Source organism: Euphorbia lathyris, chromosome 1 (genome assembly GCF_963576675.1).
Source record: "Euphorbia lathyris chromosome 1, ddEupLath1.1, whole genome shotgun sequence".
Taxonomy (NCBI): domain Eukaryota; kingdom Viridiplantae; phylum Streptophyta; class Magnoliopsida; order Malpighiales; family Euphorbiaceae; genus Euphorbia; species Euphorbia lathyris.
In genome coordinates this window covers 83,413,316-83,435,440 of record NC_088910.1, presented here as the reverse complement: position 1 = coordinate 83,435,440, position 22,125 = coordinate 83,413,316, and the positions used below count along the sequence as shown (strand labels likewise).

At 35.0% G+C, this 22,125-nt stretch overlaps 3 protein-coding genes and 1 non-coding gene across 6 annotated transcripts; 2 read left to right on the top strand and 2 right to left on the bottom strand.

Moving 5' to 3' along the window:
• Positions 1–4,427: 4,427 nt before the first annotated feature.
• On the top strand, positions 4,428–6,462 carry LOC136204009 (endoglucanase 24-like). Its single transcript, XM_065995215.1, has 4 exons — positions 4,428–4,701; positions 4,787–5,665; positions 5,738–5,904; positions 5,986–6,462. The coding sequence occupies exons 1-4, from the start codon at positions 4,449–4,451 to the stop codon at positions 6,331–6,333; spliced, it is 1,647 nt and encodes a 548-aa protein (XP_065851287.1). The 5' UTR covers positions 4,428–4,448; the 3' UTR covers positions 6,334–6,462.
• A 3,547-nt stretch (positions 6,463–10,009) lies between these two features.
• Positions 10,010–16,197, bottom strand: LOC136203990 (uncharacterized). 3 transcript variants are annotated; one of them, XM_065995201.1, is made up of 16 exons: positions 15,853–16,197; positions 15,467–15,666; positions 15,112–15,191; positions 14,809–15,037; positions 14,654–14,715; positions 14,501–14,575; positions 14,018–14,088; positions 13,831–13,927; positions 13,095–13,169; positions 12,050–12,151; positions 11,772–11,912; positions 11,659–11,688; positions 11,506–11,568; positions 11,325–11,402; positions 11,125–11,214; positions 10,010–10,337 (listed from the first exon to the last, which is right to left on the bottom strand). In XM_065995201.1, the coding sequence occupies exons 1-15, from the start codon at positions 15,969–15,971 to the stop codon at positions 11,131–11,133; spliced, it is 1,506 nt and encodes a 501-aa protein (XP_065851273.1). In that variant the 5' UTR covers positions 15,972–16,197; the 3' UTR covers positions 10,010–10,337; positions 11,125–11,130. The 3 variants fall into 3 exon arrangements, with proteins under 3 accessions (XP_065851273.1, XP_065851268.1, XP_065851279.1); XM_065995196.1 differs by lacking the exon at positions 10,010–10,337 and having other exon boundaries at positions 10,750–11,214; XM_065995207.1 differs by lacking the exon at positions 10,010–10,337 and having other exon boundaries at positions 10,750–11,214; positions 14,654–14,712; positions 15,853–16,196.
• Positions 16,198–19,223: 3,026 nt separating this feature from the next.
• Positions 19,224–19,296, bottom strand: TRNAV-UAC (transfer RNA valine (anticodon UAC)). The gene has a single exon. It is a non-coding gene; the product is annotated as a tRNA-Val (tRNA).
• Positions 19,297–20,967: 1,671 nt separating this feature from the next.
• On the top strand, positions 20,968–21,640 carry LOC136203980 (dehydrin Rab15-like). Its single transcript, XM_065995190.1, has 2 exons — positions 20,968–21,175; positions 21,252–21,640. The coding sequence occupies exons 1-2, from the start codon at positions 21,011–21,013 to the stop codon at positions 21,450–21,452; spliced, it is 366 nt and encodes a 121-aa protein (XP_065851262.1). The 5' UTR covers positions 20,968–21,010; the 3' UTR covers positions 21,453–21,640.
• Positions 21,641–22,125: the final 485 nt, after the last annotated feature.

Below are 22,125 nucleotides of genomic sequence, written 5' to 3'. Positions count from 1 at the left end.
AAGCTTTAATGGTGTTCGGGTAAACTATATTTGTAACAAGCTGGGCATGATAAATATCGATGCTCCAGCTTGAGGGGGAGTGTTACCAATTAAATAATAAGTCTGAGTCTGTATTTATTGTTTCATTATTGTCTGTTGTGTCTGTTACATTATTGGATCTGTATATGTATTATTGAGTCTGTATAGGTATGGGTCTCCTTACTAGTCATTGAGTCTGTATTGGATCTGTATATGTATTATTGAGTGTGTAAAGCTTACCTGTCAAATGTATGAAGTAACACTACTAGAAAATACCTATTTACTGACGGAATTCTCTGACGGAAAAAATTCCGTCAGTCATATCTGACGGAATTCCGTCAAAATAATTCTGTCAAAAATTGCTGACGGAATTTTTGACAGAATGACAATTCCATCAAACAATCATGGCGGGAAAATTCCCGCCACTTTATCTGATGGAAATTATTGACGAAAAGTTTTTCCATCAAATGATTTGCTGAATTCTGACGGAAAAAATGTACATTCTGACGAAAATATTGTCAATTTCGTGATTTTGAATAATTAATATATTTTCACATTATTAAACTAAAATCATATTTTTTTAGTTTATTTTTTTATTTTGGTTGAAAATAGATTTATAAAATTTATATATATGTTTACATAATAAATTATTAGTATTATATAACTCTAATGCATTTATATAAGAAATATATGTTTAAATTCAATTGACATTTTAATTCTAAGTTAATGGATTTGAAAATTGGTAAATAAATTTGTGCTTTATTTACTATACACATGATGTCAAAATTCTATAATCATATTACACTAAATATATAGAAAATGAAGATTAAAGAAAATAAATAAAAAACATTGAAAGCAGTGGTATCATTTTGATAAATTTTAAATTCATCCAGATATATAATTGATAAATTATATATCATTATATTCTTAGGGAATGGGTTAAATTGAAACTTAAATAAGTTAAAGGGTGGTAATTGTGATGGGGAATGATCTAATCGAGTGAAATAAAATAAATGGGGTCGAACTTAAAACATAAAAAAACAGGAGGGGTCAGTTCGTAATAAATGAAAGTATGTATGGACTGGTTTGAGATAAATAGGGGTATAAATTCATAAGTTTAGGGTTAAACCTAAACCTTATTCACACACAGCCGCCCTCTTTTTCCCTTCTCCTTCTTTCTCCATCTTTCACAAAGAAAAAACAGCCATGGCCTGACCTTCTGCCACCGTCGTCGGCCATGGTCGTTCCATCCTTTGCCTGGGCTGTTCGCGTTGTCTGCCGGCTATGCGTTTTCTTGACTGTTTAGTTGCTTCGTCTCTACTGCCGTTGGTATCGAGGTAAATCGATTCTTCTTCTTTTTCATATTACGTTTTGGTTAGATCTATATTGTTTAAGCTATATACTTATCTTGTTTTGACTTTTATGTTTCAATTAGATCCATGCTATACAGCTGATTTTTATTTCTTTATTTTATTATTTTTAAAAACTCACTGTTTGATGTTTCGAGGAAGAAAGTTTCAGTCTATTTTTGCTTTTTCTTATTGTTTCATTATCATTTGTGCACATCTTCTCATTTCACTTATTTTGGAACTATTTTTTTTATGAGGTTAGGCATTAATCTTTTTATTTATTTTTTATGTGGATGTGTATTTTCTCATTTTGTATGTTTTTTTTAGTTTCAGCAGGAATTTAAGGACTTTGATTTTCTTTGTGGCTTTTTTGCATCTTCTGATGTAGATTTCTATTTTTTAATTTGCTTTGAATATTAAAGAATAGGAGCTATACAGCTTCGATCCGTCTACGATCTCCTTTTATGGTGATATTATTTTTTTATTGATGACCATCCGGTCATCATCGGGTTTGTTAACTATTTATATGGTAATGTTATTTTCTTAGATGACCATCCGGTCATCCTCTGACCTGTGAACTATTCATATTTAATATAGGTTCTTATTTTTAGTAAGATCTGTTTAGATTCAGTTTAGTTCCTTGTTTCTTCTTATGTTTAAAAGTTGATTTTTGTTATTTACAGATGTACAAACGGGGTTGAATTTGGAGCCGAAGCAAATATTTCTTATTTATGGAACTGATATTCACTTTTGGCCTACTAATAATTATGTGTTTTATTATTTTGCTTTTCCATGTAGTGGTTTGAGATTTGGAATTGATGTTGAAGCAATGCAGGTAAGCGGTTTGATGTTATTCGATTTACTAATATTGTGTTTCATTTTGTGATTTGTTTAACAGTCTCTCCAAACTAATTTGGGATTTTTGTTATCCCAAACAGTGTTGAATCAAACTTCCTTATCATGTTTTTTTTGCTACGGAGACTTTTTCAACCTCACTAACTTAGAGAAATGTTCATATTTACATATGTAGTTGTGTTCTTTTTTTTTAACAGGTATATATTCTACACTCATAAAGGAGGGCCATCAATATCAACATATTTTGATAGTTGAAGCATGTTGATGTATGGTGTATTTTTTTGGACAATATTTTTTGTACATAATTTAAGACTTAAGATTACAATAGGTTTAGTTTATTAGGTTATTTTTATAATTATGAATATATTTTTAAATTTATAATTATTAATATATACAAGTTTGGTTCATATTAATTATAATTTTGTGTATTTAAATTTATCAATTCTAAAACTAATTTTGCTGCAATAAAATGTAGCTACTAACATATTATGATTTTATCTTAAACCAAGAATTTGAAGAATTTTATTTTTTCAAATTTTATTTTAATAATTGACGGATGCTTCCGTCAAAATACCACCTTCTGACAGAAAACTATTCTGACGGAATATATTTTTGTCAGTATATCCGTCAAACGTGTTGACGGTTAGTAATGTCAATCAAAATGTCAGAATGTATTGACGGAAAATCCGTCAAACAAACGTCAGCCAATTCCGTCAGAGAACTGTCAAGACAAATCTTTGACGTGGATTTCATCCACGAATTAAATTCCGTCAGTAAATAAAGTTCCTGACGGAATTTAGCTGTTTACTGACGGAATTTTCCGTCAGTAAATAGGTATTTTCTAGTAGTGTAAGAAATACTTTCATCTTTTCATATATCAATAAATACTCATTTTTCATCAAATCTCTCGTGTCAATCTCGTACTTTTAATTCATTTATTTTATCTATCTTTAATTTATTCGCATTAGCTTAAATAAAATTAAATTATTTAGGAAAGTTTTTATAATGGCGCTAGAAACTCAATAGAGACTTTTTCAATCCTTGCGTCCCTCGTCAATCGCTTCATTTAGATTTCAAGTTTTGGCGCGTAAATTCCACAAACGTAACCATTTTAATTGAGAAATAATTTTCCTAGCACGACAGCACTCCAACTACACGTGACAATGTTGAAAATTAGCATATTCACAAAATATCGCTAACACAAACTTATAAGCTCTAATAAGCTTTTGTACTCTACATCACATGTCTAGAATATATTTTATGCATCTCATAATTCTAACAACCGCTTATGAGAAGTTTGTGAATGTACAGTTCTTTAGAATCATATTTCAATGATATTATAGTTGATGAATTCTTTTTCTTAAGTCTAGGTACCTGTAGTGTATGAGAATTATGATTTCTTTCATTTTCTTTGTCTTTCAAGCTTTTTAAGCTGGTTATAGTCTGAAATTGTTTTGAATTTATATGTATTTTGAAATCGAATCGAGTTGATGAATATAGATTATTGTCGAAATACGGATATTGGAGTTGTAATGTAGAGATTGAAATTGAAAATGTTGTTTATACCCACTTTTGTATGTAGATAGAATTGTGATATGGAAGAAATATACAATTTTTGTGTGAAGGAAATATGAATTCTGATACAGGAGAAATATATTATTTGTGACGTGGCTGATTATTTTATTGATGAAAATTGAAGTTTTATATTATTCAAATATTTGTCGGTACATATAACCCTTATGGGAATATCGAGGAACATACTTGTAGCAAATATTCCTTTTAAGACTTGCATTAGAAAATTATCACTTACTCTTTCCATTTGTAGTTTTCTACCTTACTGCTATAAAATTTCTCAGCTTTTATGAAACTGGTATGAATACGACAACTCGGCGGTTTCAAAAATGGACATTGCCACGTCAACTCGTCCTTACTTCAATAACGGTATCATTCCTCGGCCAAATCATGACCCTCCAATCACTTGGCCCCACAAAATTCTACGGCTATGAATCTTCTATTTCACATTTCAGTCCAAACTCCAGCATAAATAAATAAGAGAAGTAGAATGGAATGGAATCAGAACACTGCCAATTTCTAGGAAATCTATCCCCCAAATCATCCTAATTGAAACAGTACATAAACTCTTAAGAACTGAATCTCTTTGTTTCTGATTCATTTCGGGATGGAAATTCCTTTCATTGTCTTTGTTCTGAGAAATTAAGCACTAAAATGGAAGGAAAATTAGTACAGTTACCAAAAACCCAGAAACGGAAAGGAGCAGATGTAGAAGATGCAAAATCCAAAGGTTGGGTATGGTATTTCGTAGCTTTCGTAATGGGAGCTATGGTATTAACAGCAGCTGTGTTTACAATTCTAAGGTACTTGAATAGCTTCAACAATAATTCATACCACCATGGATCCATTTTCAAGAAATATGGAGATGCTCTTGAAGTAGCCTTGCACTTCTTCGATGTACAAAAGTGTGAGAATTTAACTAATTAAAATACTTAATTATATGTCATTAATTTAAAGGTAGTTAATTAGGTATTTCTTAATTGTTGTTACAGCTGGTGAAGTGGTGGATAACAGGATTTCATGGAGAGGAGATTCAGGTTTGGGAGATGGAATAGAAGAAGGTGTAGATTTATCAAAAGGAATGTATGATGCTGGAGACCTTATAAAGTTTGGATTTCCAATGGCTTTTACTGCAACAATGTTGTCTTGGGCAATTCTTGAATATGGAAAACAAATGGAAGCAGTGAAGCAATTAGAATATGCTCAAACTTCCCTCAAATGGATCACTGATTATCTAGTTAATGCTCACTCAACATCTTCTCCAAATAGGCTATATATTCAGGTGGGTGATCCTGAATTGGATCATAAATGTTGGGTAAGACCAGAAGTAATGACAGAAAAAAGGCCAGTTTTGGAAGTGAATACATCATTCCCAGGGACAGATATTGCAGCAGAAACTGCAGCTGCAATGGCGTCAGCATCTCTTGTTTTTAGAAAAATTAATTCCTCTTATTCTGATTTTCTCCTCATCCATGCTCAGCAACTCTTTACTTTTGCTGATACATATAGAGGTTGTTATAGTGTAAGTATTCCTCAAGTGCAGGAATACTATAATTCCACAGGATATGGAGATGAACTTTTGTGGGCAGCAGCCTGGCTTTACCATGCAACTTCAGATGAATCATACCTTAATTATGCTACTGAGATCAATGGGGCTGAATTTGCTAATTGGGGAAATCCAACTTGGTTTACATGGGATGACAAGCATGCTGGTGCTCAGGTTTTGCTTTCCAGGATAAACATGCTGGGTGCATCCAAAGGGAATTCAATGAAGGAGAATCTTGAGCTTCAAATGTATAGAGAAACAGCTGAGGAATTCATGTGTATGCTTCTTCCGGATTCACCCACAGCCTCATCTAGCAGAACACAAAGTACGTATCTCTTTCTAGGTCAATCAAAATTAAAATCTGATATGTTTTAATTCAATTTATATGTATATGCAGGTGGTCTGATATGGGTTGAAAAATGGAATGCTCTACAGTATTCAATGGCTTCAGCTTTCTTAGCACTTGTGTTTAGTGATTACATGGTTTCCTCCCACACTTCAAGTCTATACTGCACTGGCAAACTTTACAGTCCAGAACAGCTCCGCAGCTTCGCCATTTCTCAGGTATGTATGCTAATTAATCTATGCTTTTTACCCTCAAAATATACATATGTATAGAGTGAGTGAGTAGTGTTTGTTTTTCAGGCGGATTATGTATTGGGGGGTAATCCAAGGGAGATGAGTTATGTAGTTGGATATGGAATGGAGTACCCAGAATATGTACACCATAGAGGATCATCAATACCAATTGATGCAAAAACAGGATGTGAAGATGGATTTGTGTGGCTTTACTCAGCTAAACCAAACCCAAATGTAGCAGTAGGGGCTCTAGTAGGTGGTCCTTCACTTGATGAAACATATAAAGACAATAAAAACAACAGAAACAACACACTTGAAGCTGAACCAACTACATACAACTCAGCACTACTAGTTGCACTTCTATCTGGCTTAATATCTGATTCCTTTCTCCTTCAATCTTTTACACCTACTTAGCTCCTACCTACTCTAACTTTTAGTTTTTTTTAACTTTCAACATCTGTTTGTTAGTTCTCGTACAAGCCATACCCTTGTGTGCAAAATTTTGTAAACAACTCAAATATAAAGTTTTGGATTGAAAGTAGGATGGGTATTCATTATTGTTATATATATAAATATAGTTTAGGGCATTTTGTTGTTGATTTTTTTTTAGTTGAATGTTATTTTATTGTACTTATTTTTTAAAATTAATTAATTTATCTGTTGTACAATATTTGTAGAAATGATCCGCCGGTAGAAATTCGGATTCAAGTAGATTACTGATTCAGGTTTTATCTAATTTTGTTATTAGATAATTAGGAATTCTAGTTATCTAATTAAGCAATTATTTAATTAGAGTATTAGTCTAACAAGTAAGTTAGAATACTAGTTGATTTAGGATTAATATTATTTAATCTTTATGGAATAAGAAAGTCTTAGCCTATATAAAGGAGTCTAGGTTAGACATAATATACATCAGAATTAAGAAAATAAAATTTTCTCTCCCTCTCGCTCTATAAGGAGACTTTGTTCTTAGATTGTGGATTAATCGTTTTTAGATCGTGGATTAATCGTTCTTCCTCCCGAATAAATTAGACGTAAGAATAACATGACCGGTATTATACATCAGAATTAAGAGAATAAAATTTTAATTTAAAGATAGTAGCGCAAAATGTTGCATTATAAGCAGCAGTTGTTGCATTCTTTATGTATCGTCATTTAAAATTAAAATTGTTTCAGGTTTATGCTTTTGTTAAATTGGTTTAACCAAGTTTTAAATTAAAATTTAAACTTATTTTCATTTTAAATTAAGACCACTTGTTAATTAGATTAACAAGAACTTTCAAGCTGAATTTCTTCTTCTTGGATGCCCCTGCCTCATAATCATGAGAACTTTCATCTCCCGGACTATATTATGAGTTGCAATCACTGGTAGGGTTATCATCCTCTAGAGGATCTTCAACTAGTTCTTCATCCATGTTAGAAATTTCCATAGAAACCATAGATGTTGGGGGATCCAATGGTGTTGGAGGTATTTCTTATGCCGTTTGAAGCTCAAATTTTTCCTTTATGTCAGACGCTTTAATTGCTTCTTGCAAATTAGCAAGGGTAGAGCTCACGGTTTGCCTTGCATCAGACATACTTTTTTTCAACTTTTGTAGAAATGCGTTCATCTATTGGATTGTCTGATTTAACAGTGGACTTTTCCTTGGCTGCTCCTCTTCAAGGGGCATGGATTCAGTTTCTTTATCGTTTTTATCACTTGGGGTTACCACTGCATCTTCATAATAATTGGGTTGTGGATGGACATCCTCTGAAAAATAAGGATTATGTTTCCACAGATGTTCCCTTCTTTCTGTATAACAATGACCAAAATGATTTATATGGAACTTTTTAATTCGTTCCACACAGTAATCAGATTCATGATCAAAATATGACGTTGAAGGACGATCATCATCCTAAAATACATTGTCGACATCGTACTCGCTGCTATAACCTATCAAAACATAGCCAGCTATGTAACATTGAACAGTAATGTACTAATGGACCCATTTTGCTACTGTATTTATAGTAATGCAGTGATTCGGTTATAACCTCCAAAAAAATTCGGTACCGCAACATTTTTTGCATAGTAGTACATTTCATTCATTTCTTAAAGCATCGACATTACTTCGGACGTCCCACTCGGCGTGCCAAAATTGTTGCCTAAAAACTATATTTTGGTGCTAGCGAAATGTGGGATAAAATGGTTTTTGGGATAGAAATGTAAAAAGGGCACTTAAAAATATGTAAAAGATTGCTTCGGGTCCCACTGGACGTGCCAAAAATTGTTGGCGATATTTTCGGAATATCCTGGGTTCAACCTTGACTTTTGCGAGTGATCGTATGGGTGTGCTAGGGAATTTAATTCCCAATTGATTTTCATGCTTTCGAATTGTAAAGTGCGCTTTAAAACTTGACTTCTAGAAAACGAGCAGATTGGACGAAGGATGCAAGGATTGATAAAAATTCTTCTTGGGTTCCTAACTCCACTAGAAAAGGCTTAATTAGGTAAGTAATGGTGACTAAAATGAAATCAATATAAAGGATTTAGGAATTTTTCCTTTTTTATTGATTTTGTGAACATTGTTTTGATTAGAAATGGTGGAAATTGGAAAGCGGTAATTACAACTGAAAACTACGTTAATTTCGTGGAAAAACTACGTTTGACAAAAGCAATTAATCGTAAGAATGAAAATTTTGACAAAAGCTGAAAATGACAAACTTGAAATTAGAAGTGAATCGATAACTTGTTGATGTTTGGAGCTGAAAATCAATCTCGTATTGTGAATGACAATTAATGTGATTGTTGTGCTTATCGGACATGGAATTGAATGGAAATATAGGCATGAAGCTGAAATTTGTGTTAAAGGATGTTTATGAGCTCTTGGAGAAGATGATAATAGTGATTTGATGGAAACTTGGTTTCGAGCCATTTGAAGGCTTGGAGAATGAAACTAAAGGCCCAGGGATAGAGATTAAAGCTTTAGAACAAATATTGATTGCTTGGAAAAAAAAAACGGGTTTTGGAAGAATTTTAGAGAACGAACTGAGTTTTGCTATAGAGATTGATTGGAATTTGGTTAAGGTGATGGAAACTTGATTTCAAACGAATTGAAAGCTTGAGGAATAAAGGTGATATCTTAAAAACAAAGATTAAAAAGTTTGATTGCTTGAAAAAATAGAATTTGGAAGAACAATCTCCAAGAAAGAATTGAGTTTTTAGGATTTGATAGAGTTTTTGTTTGATTAGCTACGGTTTGGAATGGTGATTTGAAATTATATTTATAGCCAAAAATCCAAACTTTATGTCACCTCCTATTTTTATTCAATGTTGAGAAAATAACATTCATGACTGCACCTCGCCGAGACCAAAACCCATCTTGCTAGATGAAACATTCGGAAAAAGGAAAAAGGATTCCTGACAGACGTTTTGAATTTTTTTTATTTAATTTTTGTTTATTGTTACTATTTTTTTATATTATAATGAAATAAAACCATTTTATCCTTATTTTTTATTTTGTATATTTCAATGAAATAAAACGATTTAAGATTTTTTTTTTTAAAGGAAAAAAAAGCATGTGTCCATTCGAGAAAAGGATGCTCTTGTTTCTGGCTTTGCAACACTACTTATACTCCATTTGGTCGGTAAAAGGCATTAATCAGTTTATGTCTCAAAAGAATAATAAATAAGTAAAGTTTAGGAGCTTCAAAATGAAATATGTTTTTGCAATGCTATAAAAATAAAAAGATATGAGAACTAAATCCACACATTTTGACCAAAATTAATCTCTTTTAACAAAGCAGAAGAACCTTCCTTCAAAGCACTGAGTATAATATAACAAATTTGATTTTTTTAAAGAAAAAGAGAAAGCATGTGTCCATAGGGGGGATTAACATTTCCAAGCATCCACCATTTCCACACACCATGACCATACAAATGAAAAAGTGTTCATTTCCATACAAATGAGAAAATAAGCATGTGTCCATACCGATTTATGATGTTTCCATTTATTAATGTGATAAAAGAAAATGAATGAAGCCAAAACAATATCACATGGACGCATACCAATTTTAACTAAATATAAAAAAAAATACTAAAAAACAAAAGAAATTATGAGGTGTCAATTGTCAAACCAATGATTTATTAGTTAAATGAATTCTAAATATTCAATTTCATCCTTTGTAGCAATATTATTTCTATAAAATACTCTCCAGATGGATCACTGATTATCTAGTTAATTCTCACTCAACATCTTCTCCAAATAGGATATATCTTGAAGTGTTGGATAAGACGCAGAGAAAATGCCAGTTTTGGAAGTGAATACATCATTCCCAGCTGCAATGGCATCAGCAGCATCTCTTGTTTTCAGAAAAATCAATTCCTCTGCTTCTCATTCATGCTCAGCAGCACTCTACTTTTGCTTATACATACAGGAATACTATAATGTAGAAAAATGGCTCTCTTTTAGATTCTTTAGGAAATACCAACATTAGAAACCAAGAGGGAAGAAGAGGCAAAGAAGATATATATGTTGTTATTATCCCACCTTGGAAAAGTTTAGCTAGATATTTTTATATTCGCAATTAAAACAACATTTTTAAATTCACTGCTTATTTTTTGTATTTATTAAATAGTTACATGGCACTTATAATATTCACTACTAAAAATTAAATACTTAATTTTCAGTTTTATAAACAATTTAAAACTCCATGTACGTATAACATTTTGATCCTTTAATTACACACACACACACATATATACACACACACACACACGTATGTGTGTGTGTTTTCAATAATTAATATTTGAACCGAATAACGGTCTTATTGTATTTGAACCGAATATCCAAAGACCAAAATTGGATTGTACCGAAACTTCTAATAAAATCCAATCCAGTGATTTTTTTACAATATAATTTTAGAGACTCAATTTGTGAAATCCCCGAATTTCAATACAATTCAGGAGATTTTCAAATCCCCGGATTGTATCTCACCCCGAATTCAGACATCTTCAATGCAGTAGAATTTGTTCCCACATTACATTTAGACCAAAAAAATTACCAAAACTATAAAAGAAAAAAGTAATGAAACAAAACTCACGAAATGCCTATAATCTTACAAAAAAAAAAAAAAAAAAAAAGTCAAAACCCAAAGTAAACAGAAAATGTGTAGGCATTCTAAGATAATTACAAGCTCAGCCAATTTGACAACAATCATAGCTTTTACCTTCACTCACTTCTCAGGATGCGGCACAACCTGTGTGCTGTAATTTCCAAACCTTCTAGAGACCCCGGCGTCCGAAGAAGTGTCCCATACCTACAAATTTTTAGTGACACAAATTACAGCATCAACCAAACAATTCTATAAACCAGACATCATAGGACTGCTGCTAAAACCACCAAACAAAATGCTGTTTTTTTACTCACTTCCAAATTGCCCTTTGAACCTCCAATAGCAAGCAAGAAAGGGCTGTCCCCCGAGAAGGAAAGAGAAAAGACACCACCCTGTAACATTCAAAATATAGTATTTAATCCAAATTTAATTTCTAGATTAAGTTGGAGATTTGTTAGGGGCATATGAAATCCTTGGGAAGCATAAATCACATACTGCTTTAGGATTTTGTGATGCTATGCATGACGGTTCATTGTTTGACAAATCCCAAAGCTTTACCTGTGCATATGAAAGACATAGATTAAATTAATATAGAATCATTTATGAGCAGGCTAGTTGGAGCTTACAAAAGAAAACAATAAAAATTACCATTTTATCAGTAGATCCTGTTGCAAGAAGCTGTTCCAACATACAAAAGGAACCGTTAATAATTTAAGAAAGCCTAATTTGAAAATTAAGGCCAATATAAAACAGATATGTACATTAGGCACAGAGGGATTATAGGAGACAGAGCAAGCAGCTTTGTCATGTGCATGCAAGGTGAAACTTGGTTTTGAATCAGAAGCTGAATCCTTCACAGCACGAATATCAAAACCTTGTATTGTACCATCTTCAAGACTCACCTGCAACAACAGTTAAGGTTCCATAATCATATGCAGTACAAGAAGGCAGTGATGTTTCTTTCTGCTTTCTTTGTATGGAAGAATAGGACCTCAAAACTGTAGTAAGACAGAAATGAATGAAAGGATTAAAAACACACCACAAATGAGTGACTATTATGGGGATCCCATGCCAAGCTTTCCACATCAGCTCCGACAGACCACTTCCAACCACTATGATTAGGTGTCCTGGTTGTATCTTTCTGAGACATATAAGAGTATTGGAATCAAACAGAACATCTATAAAGCATATGCACAATAACACATATATTACTGGAACTTCCCTACACAAGGGAGAGTTCTTGATTGCATAGTTTTGAAAGGCGCAAAGGGGTCCTGGAGCCTAGGCGCAAGACTCAGGCATGTGCCCCAGCGACAGAAGGCGCACAAAAAAAAAAACACATATAAAATTATAAATAACAACACTTAACTAATGGTGCTTTACCCTTATCCTTTGACCTAGGCCTAGCACTTGAACTAGAGGCATTCATAACATTTTTTCCTACTCATCTAGTATGATAAGCACTTTCTTCAGCTCCAACACCCCTACTAACATCAGCCCATGTTAAATTTTCATTTGGGAACACTAGCTCATCTTCATCCGACCCCTTTACATCCAATCTACCCATCAACCATTCATTGGCATCGTCTATATCTTGTAAAGAAAAGGGGTCAATAGTGTCACGAGCTTCAAGGAGAAGAAGAAGCTGCTACTTTTGCGTTTTTTCCTTCAGGGTCACAGCTGCTGGTCTTTTATTTCCTTTTTTTCTTTCTTTTTCTAATTTAATCCGAGCCCTTAATCCTAAAGATTTCCTATGGCTATGATTAAAAGTTGAAAAAAGCCTACGAAACCCTCAAAATCCCTTACAACAGCGCCTAGAGAGCCTAGGCGTGCCTTGACTCAAGGCGCAAGGCAAGACAAAGCGCACCAAGGCACGCACCTTGCTGACATCGCCCGCCTGAGACCTACTGAGGCCCTAACCTCTGTGCCTTGAGTCGGGCGCACCTGAGGCGTGCCCAAGGCGCCCCTTTAACAACTATGCTTGATTGCTTATAGTAATTTGACAACAAGCTTCTGAGTTCTGATTCCAGGTTTCTAAACATCCAGAGTTGCACAGCAGAATAAACTCTATTATTAATAATTACCATCACTACTGAACGATCAAATGATCCACTGAGAAGAACTTTTGGCTTATGATGATTCCATGCGACTGCTTGAACCTACAAAAAGCATCATGAAGAAGAAATTCATATCTGAAAAGTTAATTACACAAATAGAATTTTGACCATAGATTGAAGATCAAGAACATTATTCGTCAATGAACCATTTGATCCAAAACCTTTAATGGGTAAAACTCCAAGAATAGTTCTTATTATCCTCAATACATCCTTCCAGGTGTGGGCTTAAAGGTACAAAACACAGGTCCGTTTTACCATGTATTGAAATTTCAATAATATATGGAAAGATTTGAACCATAGACCTCTTGATCTAAAAGACTCTAATTCCATGTCAAGTAACGATTTGACCCAAAAGCTTAAATTGATAGGCAAAGCTTTGAAAAAGGTTTTTATAATCTCTACCATTATATAAGACAAAAATGCATATCTCCAACAAACTCAATGCAGCTTATAAATTGGATCGATAATATGTTACCAAAAGTTTTGGCATTTTGCTTCTATTTTCTTATCTCTCTTATTTCTTTTTCTTTTTTTTTCCGGGAGTAGGGGTAATTTTTTTTAACATGGTAGCCAGTAAGGTATACACAAGCAGATGTAATATCTTAATGCAAGTATGATAAGAAGCAAATGCAAAAGATGTGAATCTTATATAGCACATGTTGAAAAAAATGGCCAACTTGACAAAAAAGGGAAGCTATATTACTTTGTCCGTATGATGCTCCATGGTAATAGTACATTTTGCAGTAGCCACATCCCATATTTTGACTACTTTATCAGCACCAGCACTGGCGAGTATATTCCTGCACTTATTTCGTTTCCAAAAGGTTAGCTAAATTAATTATGCTCAAAGAAGCAGGAACACATTTAGAGACTTTAGAGATTTAACAAACCTGAACTCTTTGTTCCAGGCAAGGCCAAGTACAGAATCAGTGTGACTGCCTTCTTTATATTTGGTTGATGTCTGACACAGTAAGTTACATTATTAGCATATGAAGAAAAAAAAAGGGCTTGGCAGATCCATAAAACAGAATAACTTGTTTTCGAGATCCTTCAGAATGGCCTGAAATGAAACAGGAGTATGAAGAATTGTTGGAACCAAACAATCATTGTGAAAGTGGGCTCTCAAAACTATGACAGTGGGTTTTCAAGTCTAAAATGGATAACTACAAAACAAATCCAAGGATCTTAATTGTACTGTCTATATGATCAAGGAAAGGTCGGTTAATTTTATATCCCAATGAAGCAGGTGGAATGCATCATAAAACAAGATCATGAGCAAGATAACTGTAGTACACAAAGACAGAACACAAATCAAAGAACTGTCATACTTTGACATGCACACATAAACAAACTTGATAGAGAATGTATTAGACCTTCTTTGTTTTCTTCTTCTTCTTCTTCTTCTCAACAATACCTCCTAAAACAACAGTTGGTTGCACTTCATCAACCTGAGAACAGGAATATATTAACAATCGATCCATTGAAGATTTTATAAATCTATACTTTTATGAGATTCAAATGCATACAATGTCAAGGTCCCATATTTCGATTGAAGGCTCCATTGAGCCAACAGCTATAAAATTTCCTGCTAAGAGACAAAAACTATAAGTTATAGTCTATAACTTGACAGAACAAAATTATTGGATTCTGTATCACAGCCATATGAGGTATCATATGTTACCTGTTTCTCCCCCTTTAAGTGGACAATCAAGCCACGCTGTGCAAAGAGGGAATGCTGATAGGACAATATCATGGTGAACGTACTTGTTTGAATTACCATCAACTGATTCCTCAAATATCCAAACCTCAAGGTGACTGAGTTCGTCTTCATTACGTGCACAGACTATTACTGCATCCTTAGGTTTAATAGTCAAGTCCTCAAGCTCTTCCGAATCATCATCATCATCATCCTGCAACAATTTGTCCTTGTATCAAACCAGATATTAAAAAGATATATAGATGGAATAAAGACCCTCAAACTTACGTCTTTATCCTTTAGATAGGGATCTGCATCATTGCTTGCATAATAAAGATCTCCAAGTCCTTTGCTGAATAGCTGAATACCTGTTATACACCAATGAATCTGTAGTTGGATATGCAATATGACATTTTTTAAGGCAGATACAGGATATCAAGTAGACATAATCAAACACTGGTGGCAAAGACATTAAATATGTTGAGTTCATATAATTAATGATAAGTTAATAACTGCTTCACCGCAAACAACATTTTAAAACAAACCATCTAGATTAAAATAGTGAATAAGCAGCTCTTTCATTTGTTTATTTTATATGGATGAGATTTAAGAGATATTAGATACATTAAAGATGGAGGAATACCATCATCCTCGTCATCATAATTATCCATATCAAGTTCCTTGAGGCCATCAGTTATGTCATCAAATTTGGTAGCTGGTTGTTTGTTTTGTGGAGTTCTACCAAGAGCCTCTGCTACAGCTAATGCTTGAGTAACTTCATCAGTATGCTCGGAAGTATCAAGATCCATATCTTCATCATCTTCCTCACTGCCGCAGTCTCCACTGCACAAAACGAAAATTAGGCAAAATGTATAGTAATAGCCACATAGGTGGCATTGCATGTTTTTAATAAGCTAACAGAACCATTAGACCCTCTATCGAATTTCAAGTTCAAAAAATAAAATAATGCAAAGCACCATTCTTGTTAACTAACAATCAATAGAAAGTAGAAACAATTCGTGGAGTTACCTTCTTTCCAAAACACCATTCTTTATCATCTCTTCAATTTCCTCCTTGGACGGAGGGTCTGCCACTGCTGGAACAGACTTCGAAATTCCTTTGGGAACCCATGATACAGCCGCTATCATTGTTCAAGGATTTTAATTATAATTAAAACTGGAATAATAGCAAAGGAAATTAAGAGAAGGCTGAAGGTAGGAGCGCCGAGGACGGCTGTGAAAATTAAGGAAGGATACACTCAGGTTAGGGGACAATAAGAGAAAAAGTTCAGGAATAAGTGAGAGACAGCACCGTCGGCCGTTGCGGTGGTTAGGGTTTAAGAATTTATTGTGCTGTCTAGCAGACAAATCAGATGACTTGATTCATCGAAGGGAAGGCATGAGTATTCCATATGCGAATAAAACGGCGTCGTTTTCAATAGTGGAAAAATAATGAAGATAAAATCTGTTATATTTATACATTACTCCTAAGTTTTTTTTTTTTGAAAAATTTGCGCAATGCGCTTACATTAAAGAAGAAAGAAAAATTCCCACTAGACCCGGATGTGATTCGAACCCATGACCTCCCAAGGCATAGGTAAGCTCTCAACCACTAGGCTAAGAGCTTCACATTCGATATAATCGTACAATCAGATAGTAAAAATACACAAAGTAATGGTTTTTGGCTAGCATACGGTCTTCGAAGCTTGTGATCTGGCCGTCGTGGTGTGGTAGGGTTAGGCATAATTTGGAAATGTTGACCGTGGCCTTCAGGGTTGCCAGTAGAGGCCTTCCGACGATTGCATTGTAGGTAAGTGGGATGTCCACTACTACCCACTCGGTTATGCATTCCACCTCGTTGCCGCTGCGGGCCAACACTGTCAGAAGGGAAATGATCCCCTTGATAGGAACTTCGATCTCGGACAGCCCTACTAGAGGAAAGGTCCCCGCGCTGAGGGCACTGCAAACGTTCTTCATGGCTCGTAGCGCTGTCCACGTGATTAGATTCACCGAGCTCCTTGTGTCGACAAGCACTCGATGCACGTTGAAGCTAGCGATACTCATGGTGATGACCAGCGCTTCCGAATGGTTGGTTCAGAGCGGGGGCTATAGTGTCAGGATCTGATATGTCGCTTTTCTCTTGCAGGAGGTCTCCGGGGAGTCGTAGTGTGCCGGGGTCCCTTCTCGGATGACATGGATCTCCCTTTGAAACCTTGGTCTCTTCGCGTCCTCGGTTCGGCCGGTGTCACGCTACTTCGGGCTCTGCTCCCTCTGCCTGGGGAGCCTTGGGGGTGCACCTTGCTCCGTGATTCTGTCTATCTCTTTTTGCAGCTGATGACAATTCTCCATCGAGTGATCGGAAGACTTGTGATACTTGCAGTATTCTTTTTCGACGCGGGTCTTGCCCTTGTCTGCTGGTGAGGTCTGGTGTATGTACCTTCTCGCGGCATGTTGTGCGGTGTAGTGAAACTCCTTTCCGCGGGACCTGTCGCCTCTCCTGTCTGAGGTAACCGCTTCGATCCGCGGGGGTAGAGAAGGGGAGCCTCCTCCTTACGGCCCCGTCCCCCATCGCAGACATCTCTTGACATCTTACTTTTCTCCTCTCTCCGAGAATCCCCCATGGCCTTGTCTTTCTCTGATTCCTCATAACCTGTAGGGCGATCGCAGTCGTCGTACCGGATGAAGGTTTGTGTCATGGTCATCAGTTCCTCGAAAGAGCGAGGCATCTTCCGGAAACATGTATGCTTGAGGGGTTCGCAAGAGGTGCCCTTTGCGAGAGCATCATGTGCCACTTCTAGGTTCAGCCCTTTGACCTGAGAGGCCATGTGGTGGAATCTGGAGAGCAAATTGCGTAATGGCTCGGTGGTTCGTTGCTTGAGGCCATTGAGATCGGAACTAATCTTTCTTACTTTCGCGACTACAGCGAACCTTGAGAGGAAGAGGTCTTTCAAAAGATCGAAAGAGTCGATGGATTCGGGCGCCAGTCCCCGATACCATTCTTGCGCGCTCGCAGAGAGTGCAGTAGGAAAAACTTTGCACATGATTTCCTTGTCTTTGGAGTAGAGGTTAATGGTGCTCATAAAACAGGCCACATGGTCATTGGGGTCTTCGGTTCCCGAATATTGCGACAAGCGAGGAGCCTTCCAGTCTCGCGGAAACATTGTCTCGATGATTCGCTGCACCAACGGAGTTTTGCTGGACGTGATGCTCCCTCCCATGACTCCTCTGAGTGCCTGCTTTTCTAGGAAACATTGAATCTTCATCTCCAGTAGATCTTCACTGCTTGCAGCCGTCAGGGGCTCGGAGCCCGCGACTCTTCCCACCGATAGTGCATTCGGGTTGTCTGGTGGTACTTCAACGGATGCATTCGGGACAGTAGGTCCCTCCTGCGGCCGTGCTTGCTTGCCGCGGCTCTGAGGCCTCCTTGAGGTACTGCTAGATTTTAGCGTTTTCTTCTTGCAGGCTTCTTTGCTGTTTTATGATCTTCATCTGAGCCGCCATGTGTACGGCCTGAGTAGTCTGAAAGCTGTGTATCGTGCTGAGAAGCTGCGAGGTGTTGTATGCTTCCTCCTCCGCCGGGTCAACCTCCTCCATTAAAGGGGCCAGGTTCCTGGGGGAGATTGGAAGAGCCGGCGCAGACCACAATTCATTCGTCATGGAGCTAGCTGCTCCGGTGACCGGTTCTCTTGCTGGGTGGATTCAGTTGGCGTTTGCATTTTTCCGAAGCGCTGAGGTCACTCGTAGTCCACGCTCACCACACCAAATAATTAGGTAACGAACTACAGTGGCTTGGTTAGCTCCTCGGCACCTTGGATCCTGCGAGTAACGTCCCTGTGCGGGGAGCGGTCCCTGCAGACACTCCGACGATCAAGACAGTTAATAGTTCTAAGTGACTTCTAAGCATATGATCGGAGAGCAAATGTCTATGTATGTATCCCTTTACCTTAATTCAGTGAGTGTATTTATAGACCTCTGTTAGTGGGCTTGGACCTTCACCAGTATTCTTAGTGGGCTCAAATGGGCTTGTTTCACATACCTTATCAGGTGTTATTAGTCTTTGTGCTCATTTTACTACTTGTAACTTCTATTTTATTCATAAGAGCGTAACAAATGTCGCATACTTTTTTACTTCATGGGTGAAGGGTTTTAGTGCTCATATTATTCTTATGAATATTATCCTATGAATCCATGGAAATTAATGTGTATGATTTATTTTTCCTTTTGGCCTAATATACTCTTCATTTCATTAAAAAAAAAACTGATATTTTGCTCTTTTTTATTAATTGAAAGAATTTTGCTCTTAATCGATTAAAAAATTATAGAAATAGCACAGAGAGACTCTTGAATAGATTAAAGTTATTGGATTAAAATACCATCTGAATAAAAAAAAAACAACAAAAATGTTGCTGCCCAGGATCGAACTGGGGACCTTTAGTGTGTAAGACTAACGTAATAACCACTACACCACAGCAACTAATGCTTGTTAAATTAAGGTTGATGTTATAACTATTTTATTGAAGCTACATAAGTTTAAGCATTAATTGCAAGTCCCTCCATTCCAAATTGATTATAAATATAAATGTGAAATTTGTGTTTAGATAAAACTAACGATGTTTTCATTTCATGTGGTGGAAAGAAAAATGGAATTGTTTAATCTCATACATAATGATATTTGTGACTTTAAGTTTTCCATGTTTTCCTCAAGATTTTTCCTAGTTTCTTTTAAGATGTTTCTACTGAACGAAAATGAGATTCACTTCTAGAAATTCTAAGTGAACGATATACCAGGAAAAAATAAAAAGTTTTCTAAAATGAAAATTTTTTTAAAAGAAAAGTTTTTTAAACCGTTCTTTTAAGAAAAGGCTTCCTAAAAAGTTATTTTACGAAAGAATTTTTTGAAAGGAAAAATTTATTTTTTGAATAGTGCTAGAATATATATTAAGAAAACTTTATTTTTCATGTCGTCAAAATTTAGTTTTTATTAATAGATAATTTGTAAATTCTATTTTAAATTCTCATCGAGGTCTGTGATTTGTTCTGACTTTGAAAGTGAGTAGACCTACCCTTATCTAAATTTTCAGATACTAAAAAAAAAAAGTTTAAAATATTTATTGTGTTACTAATATAGATAAGTCAACTGCTAAATACCGCAACCAAATTCCTTATCACCGTCTTTTTTGGACTTTTTTACCCTTTTCATAATTTTGATCAAAATCATAAACTCGAACAACAATAATTTAAATTATAAAAATAATGTGTGACAATCTGAACCCCGAAAATGGATGATTACGAGTCGGAAACATTAAGATTTACATCTTTTTACCAAAGAACTCATGAAAATAATACATATTTTTCATGATGATTTTACATTTTTCGTCACAAAAAATAGGAGAATTTTTCATTTTTCGTCATAAAAAATTAAATGATTTAGTATTTTCCGTCACTAAATTTTTTACGATTTTGCATATTTCAAAATTTGGTGTAAACGGATGCGGTATACCGTTCGACCCATGGTGGAAACGGATGCGGCGTACCGTCCGACCCATGGCGGGAACGGATGCGGGAACGGTCCGTTCCCGCCATGGGTCAAATGGTATGTTGCATCTGTTTAGACTAAATTTTGAATTTTCTCTCAAAACAAATTTTCCAATTTTAAAATTTTTTTTTTATATCAGGAATAAAATTGTCCAATGAATACGGTGATAAGGAATTTGATTGCGGTAAATCTATAGATAATCAATCAAATTTTAAAAATTGTATATTTTATTGATAAATTTGTTAGAAATTTCAAACTAGTCCGTTCAAAAACGTTAATATTAAATTATTTGATTAATTCGTTGAAAGATTATGGTAAAATTTAACAATTATAGATTATAATAGATAATAGATTCATATGTTTAGGTGAGTTGGGATGAGATATAAAAACAACTTTAAAGAGGATATGGACAAAAGAAAGAAAAGGTGTGATATATGAAAGTTGATCGAGGAGAGAATTATCTAGAACCGATGGAGAAGCATAAAAAGTGAAGAATGATGAAAGGGTAGTTACACGTATGTAGAAACGTGTCAGTTGGAGTGCAGCACGTGTAAGAAGCAACAGGCATGCAGCTACCTTTAAACTCTCTATATATATCCTCTTCAGCTTAGGGTAAAATTCAGCAGTTGGTTATTGTAATTTGTTAATTAAAATGGCACACTTCCAAAGTCACTCTGGTGCAGTTGAGCCGACTACTGATGCATACGGTAATCCACTTCCCCAGTCCCGGAGAGAGACAGATGAATACGGAAATCCGATCGAGAATAAGGAGCATCATCGACTTCACCGTTCTGGAAGCTCGTCCAGCTCTAGCTCCGTAAGTTGTCTAATTCTTTCTTATTAATTAATTAAAAGATTGTAAATGAATGTTAATTGGAAAATGAAAAATGCAGTCGGAGGACGATGGACAAGGGGGAAGAAGGAAGAAAGGGTTGAAGGAGAAGATAAAGGAGAAGATGCCAGGTCATCATAAGAAAGACGAGCATGATCATGCTACTTCTACAACTACGCCTGGTGCTTACACTGGTCAGGAGGATCATAAAGGAATTATGGACAAGATTAAGGAAAAACTCCCAGGTGGCCACCATCCTTAATTTCTACCTCTGGATCCTAATAATATTGTGTGTTTGTTTTGTGTGTGTCTACTTTTTATATATATATATATATATATATATATATATATATATATAGACAGAGAGAGAGAGAGAGTTTCTTTTTTACTCCTGTGTGTGGAGACTTGATTATTGCAAATAAAAAGATTATATATTTGTATTTTATTTAATATCATATTACCCTTCATTTAAGATTTAAGAATCAGAAACAACTAAACTCCTCTACATGGTTTCATCAGTTGTTTAACAAATTCCTCTCTAAATTACAACTCATTAAAAAAACAAGGTGGATTTATATCATCTTTTCTTCTTCAAGTTAACCTATCCTCCAAGAGAGTTAGTGATGTTGAAGGTTAATGGTGATTTCATCTCTTAATTCTTCTTTTTCGATATATGTCACAAGTTTCACGACTTCTACCACAAAAAGTTCAAGTTCAGAAGATTTTTTCTGAAAGTAATTCAATTTTATTTTTAATTTCATTTTTTTTCAATAAATGATGGAACTTAATACGTTACATTCTCGAGTAGTTAAATTATTACTAGTTCAATTATTTTTAATAATAACAAAAAAGTTTTAAATTATTTAAATAATAAAAATAATTTTTTATAATAATTAATGGGATAAGATTTAATTTTTTTTTTTTAATATTTTAAA

Coding starts and splice junctions, on each gene's coding strand:
- LOC136204009 (XM_065995215.1), top strand. CDS start 4,449: ATGGAAGGAAAATTAGTACAGTTACCAAAAACCCAGAAACGGAAAGGA. Junction 5,666..5,737: donor CTCATCTAGCAGAACACAAA/GTACGTATCTCT, acceptor ATGTATATGCAG/GTGGTCTGATATGGGTTGAA. Junction 5,905..5,985: donor GCAGCTTCGCCATTTCTCAG/GTATGTATGCTA, acceptor TTTGTTTTTCAG/GCGGATTATGTATTGGGGGG.
- LOC136203990 (XM_065995201.1), bottom strand. CDS start 15,971: ATGATAGCGGCTGTATCATGGGTTCCCAAAGGAATTTCGAAGTCTGTT. Junction 11,569..11,658: donor CAGGATCTACTGATAAAATG/GTAATTTTTATT, acceptor TCATATGCACAG/GTAAAGCTTTGGGATTTGTC. Junction 11,403..11,505: donor CATCACAAAATCCTAAAGCA/GTATGTGATTTA, acceptor TGAATGTTACAG/GGTGGTGTCTTTTCTCTTTC.
- LOC136203980 (XM_065995190.1), top strand. CDS start 21,011: ATGGCACACTTCCAAAGTCACTCTGGTGCAGTTGAGCCGACTACTGAT. Junction 21,176..21,251: donor GCTCGTCCAGCTCTAGCTCC/GTAAGTTGTCTA, acceptor TGAAAAATGCAG/TCGGAGGACGATGGACAAGG.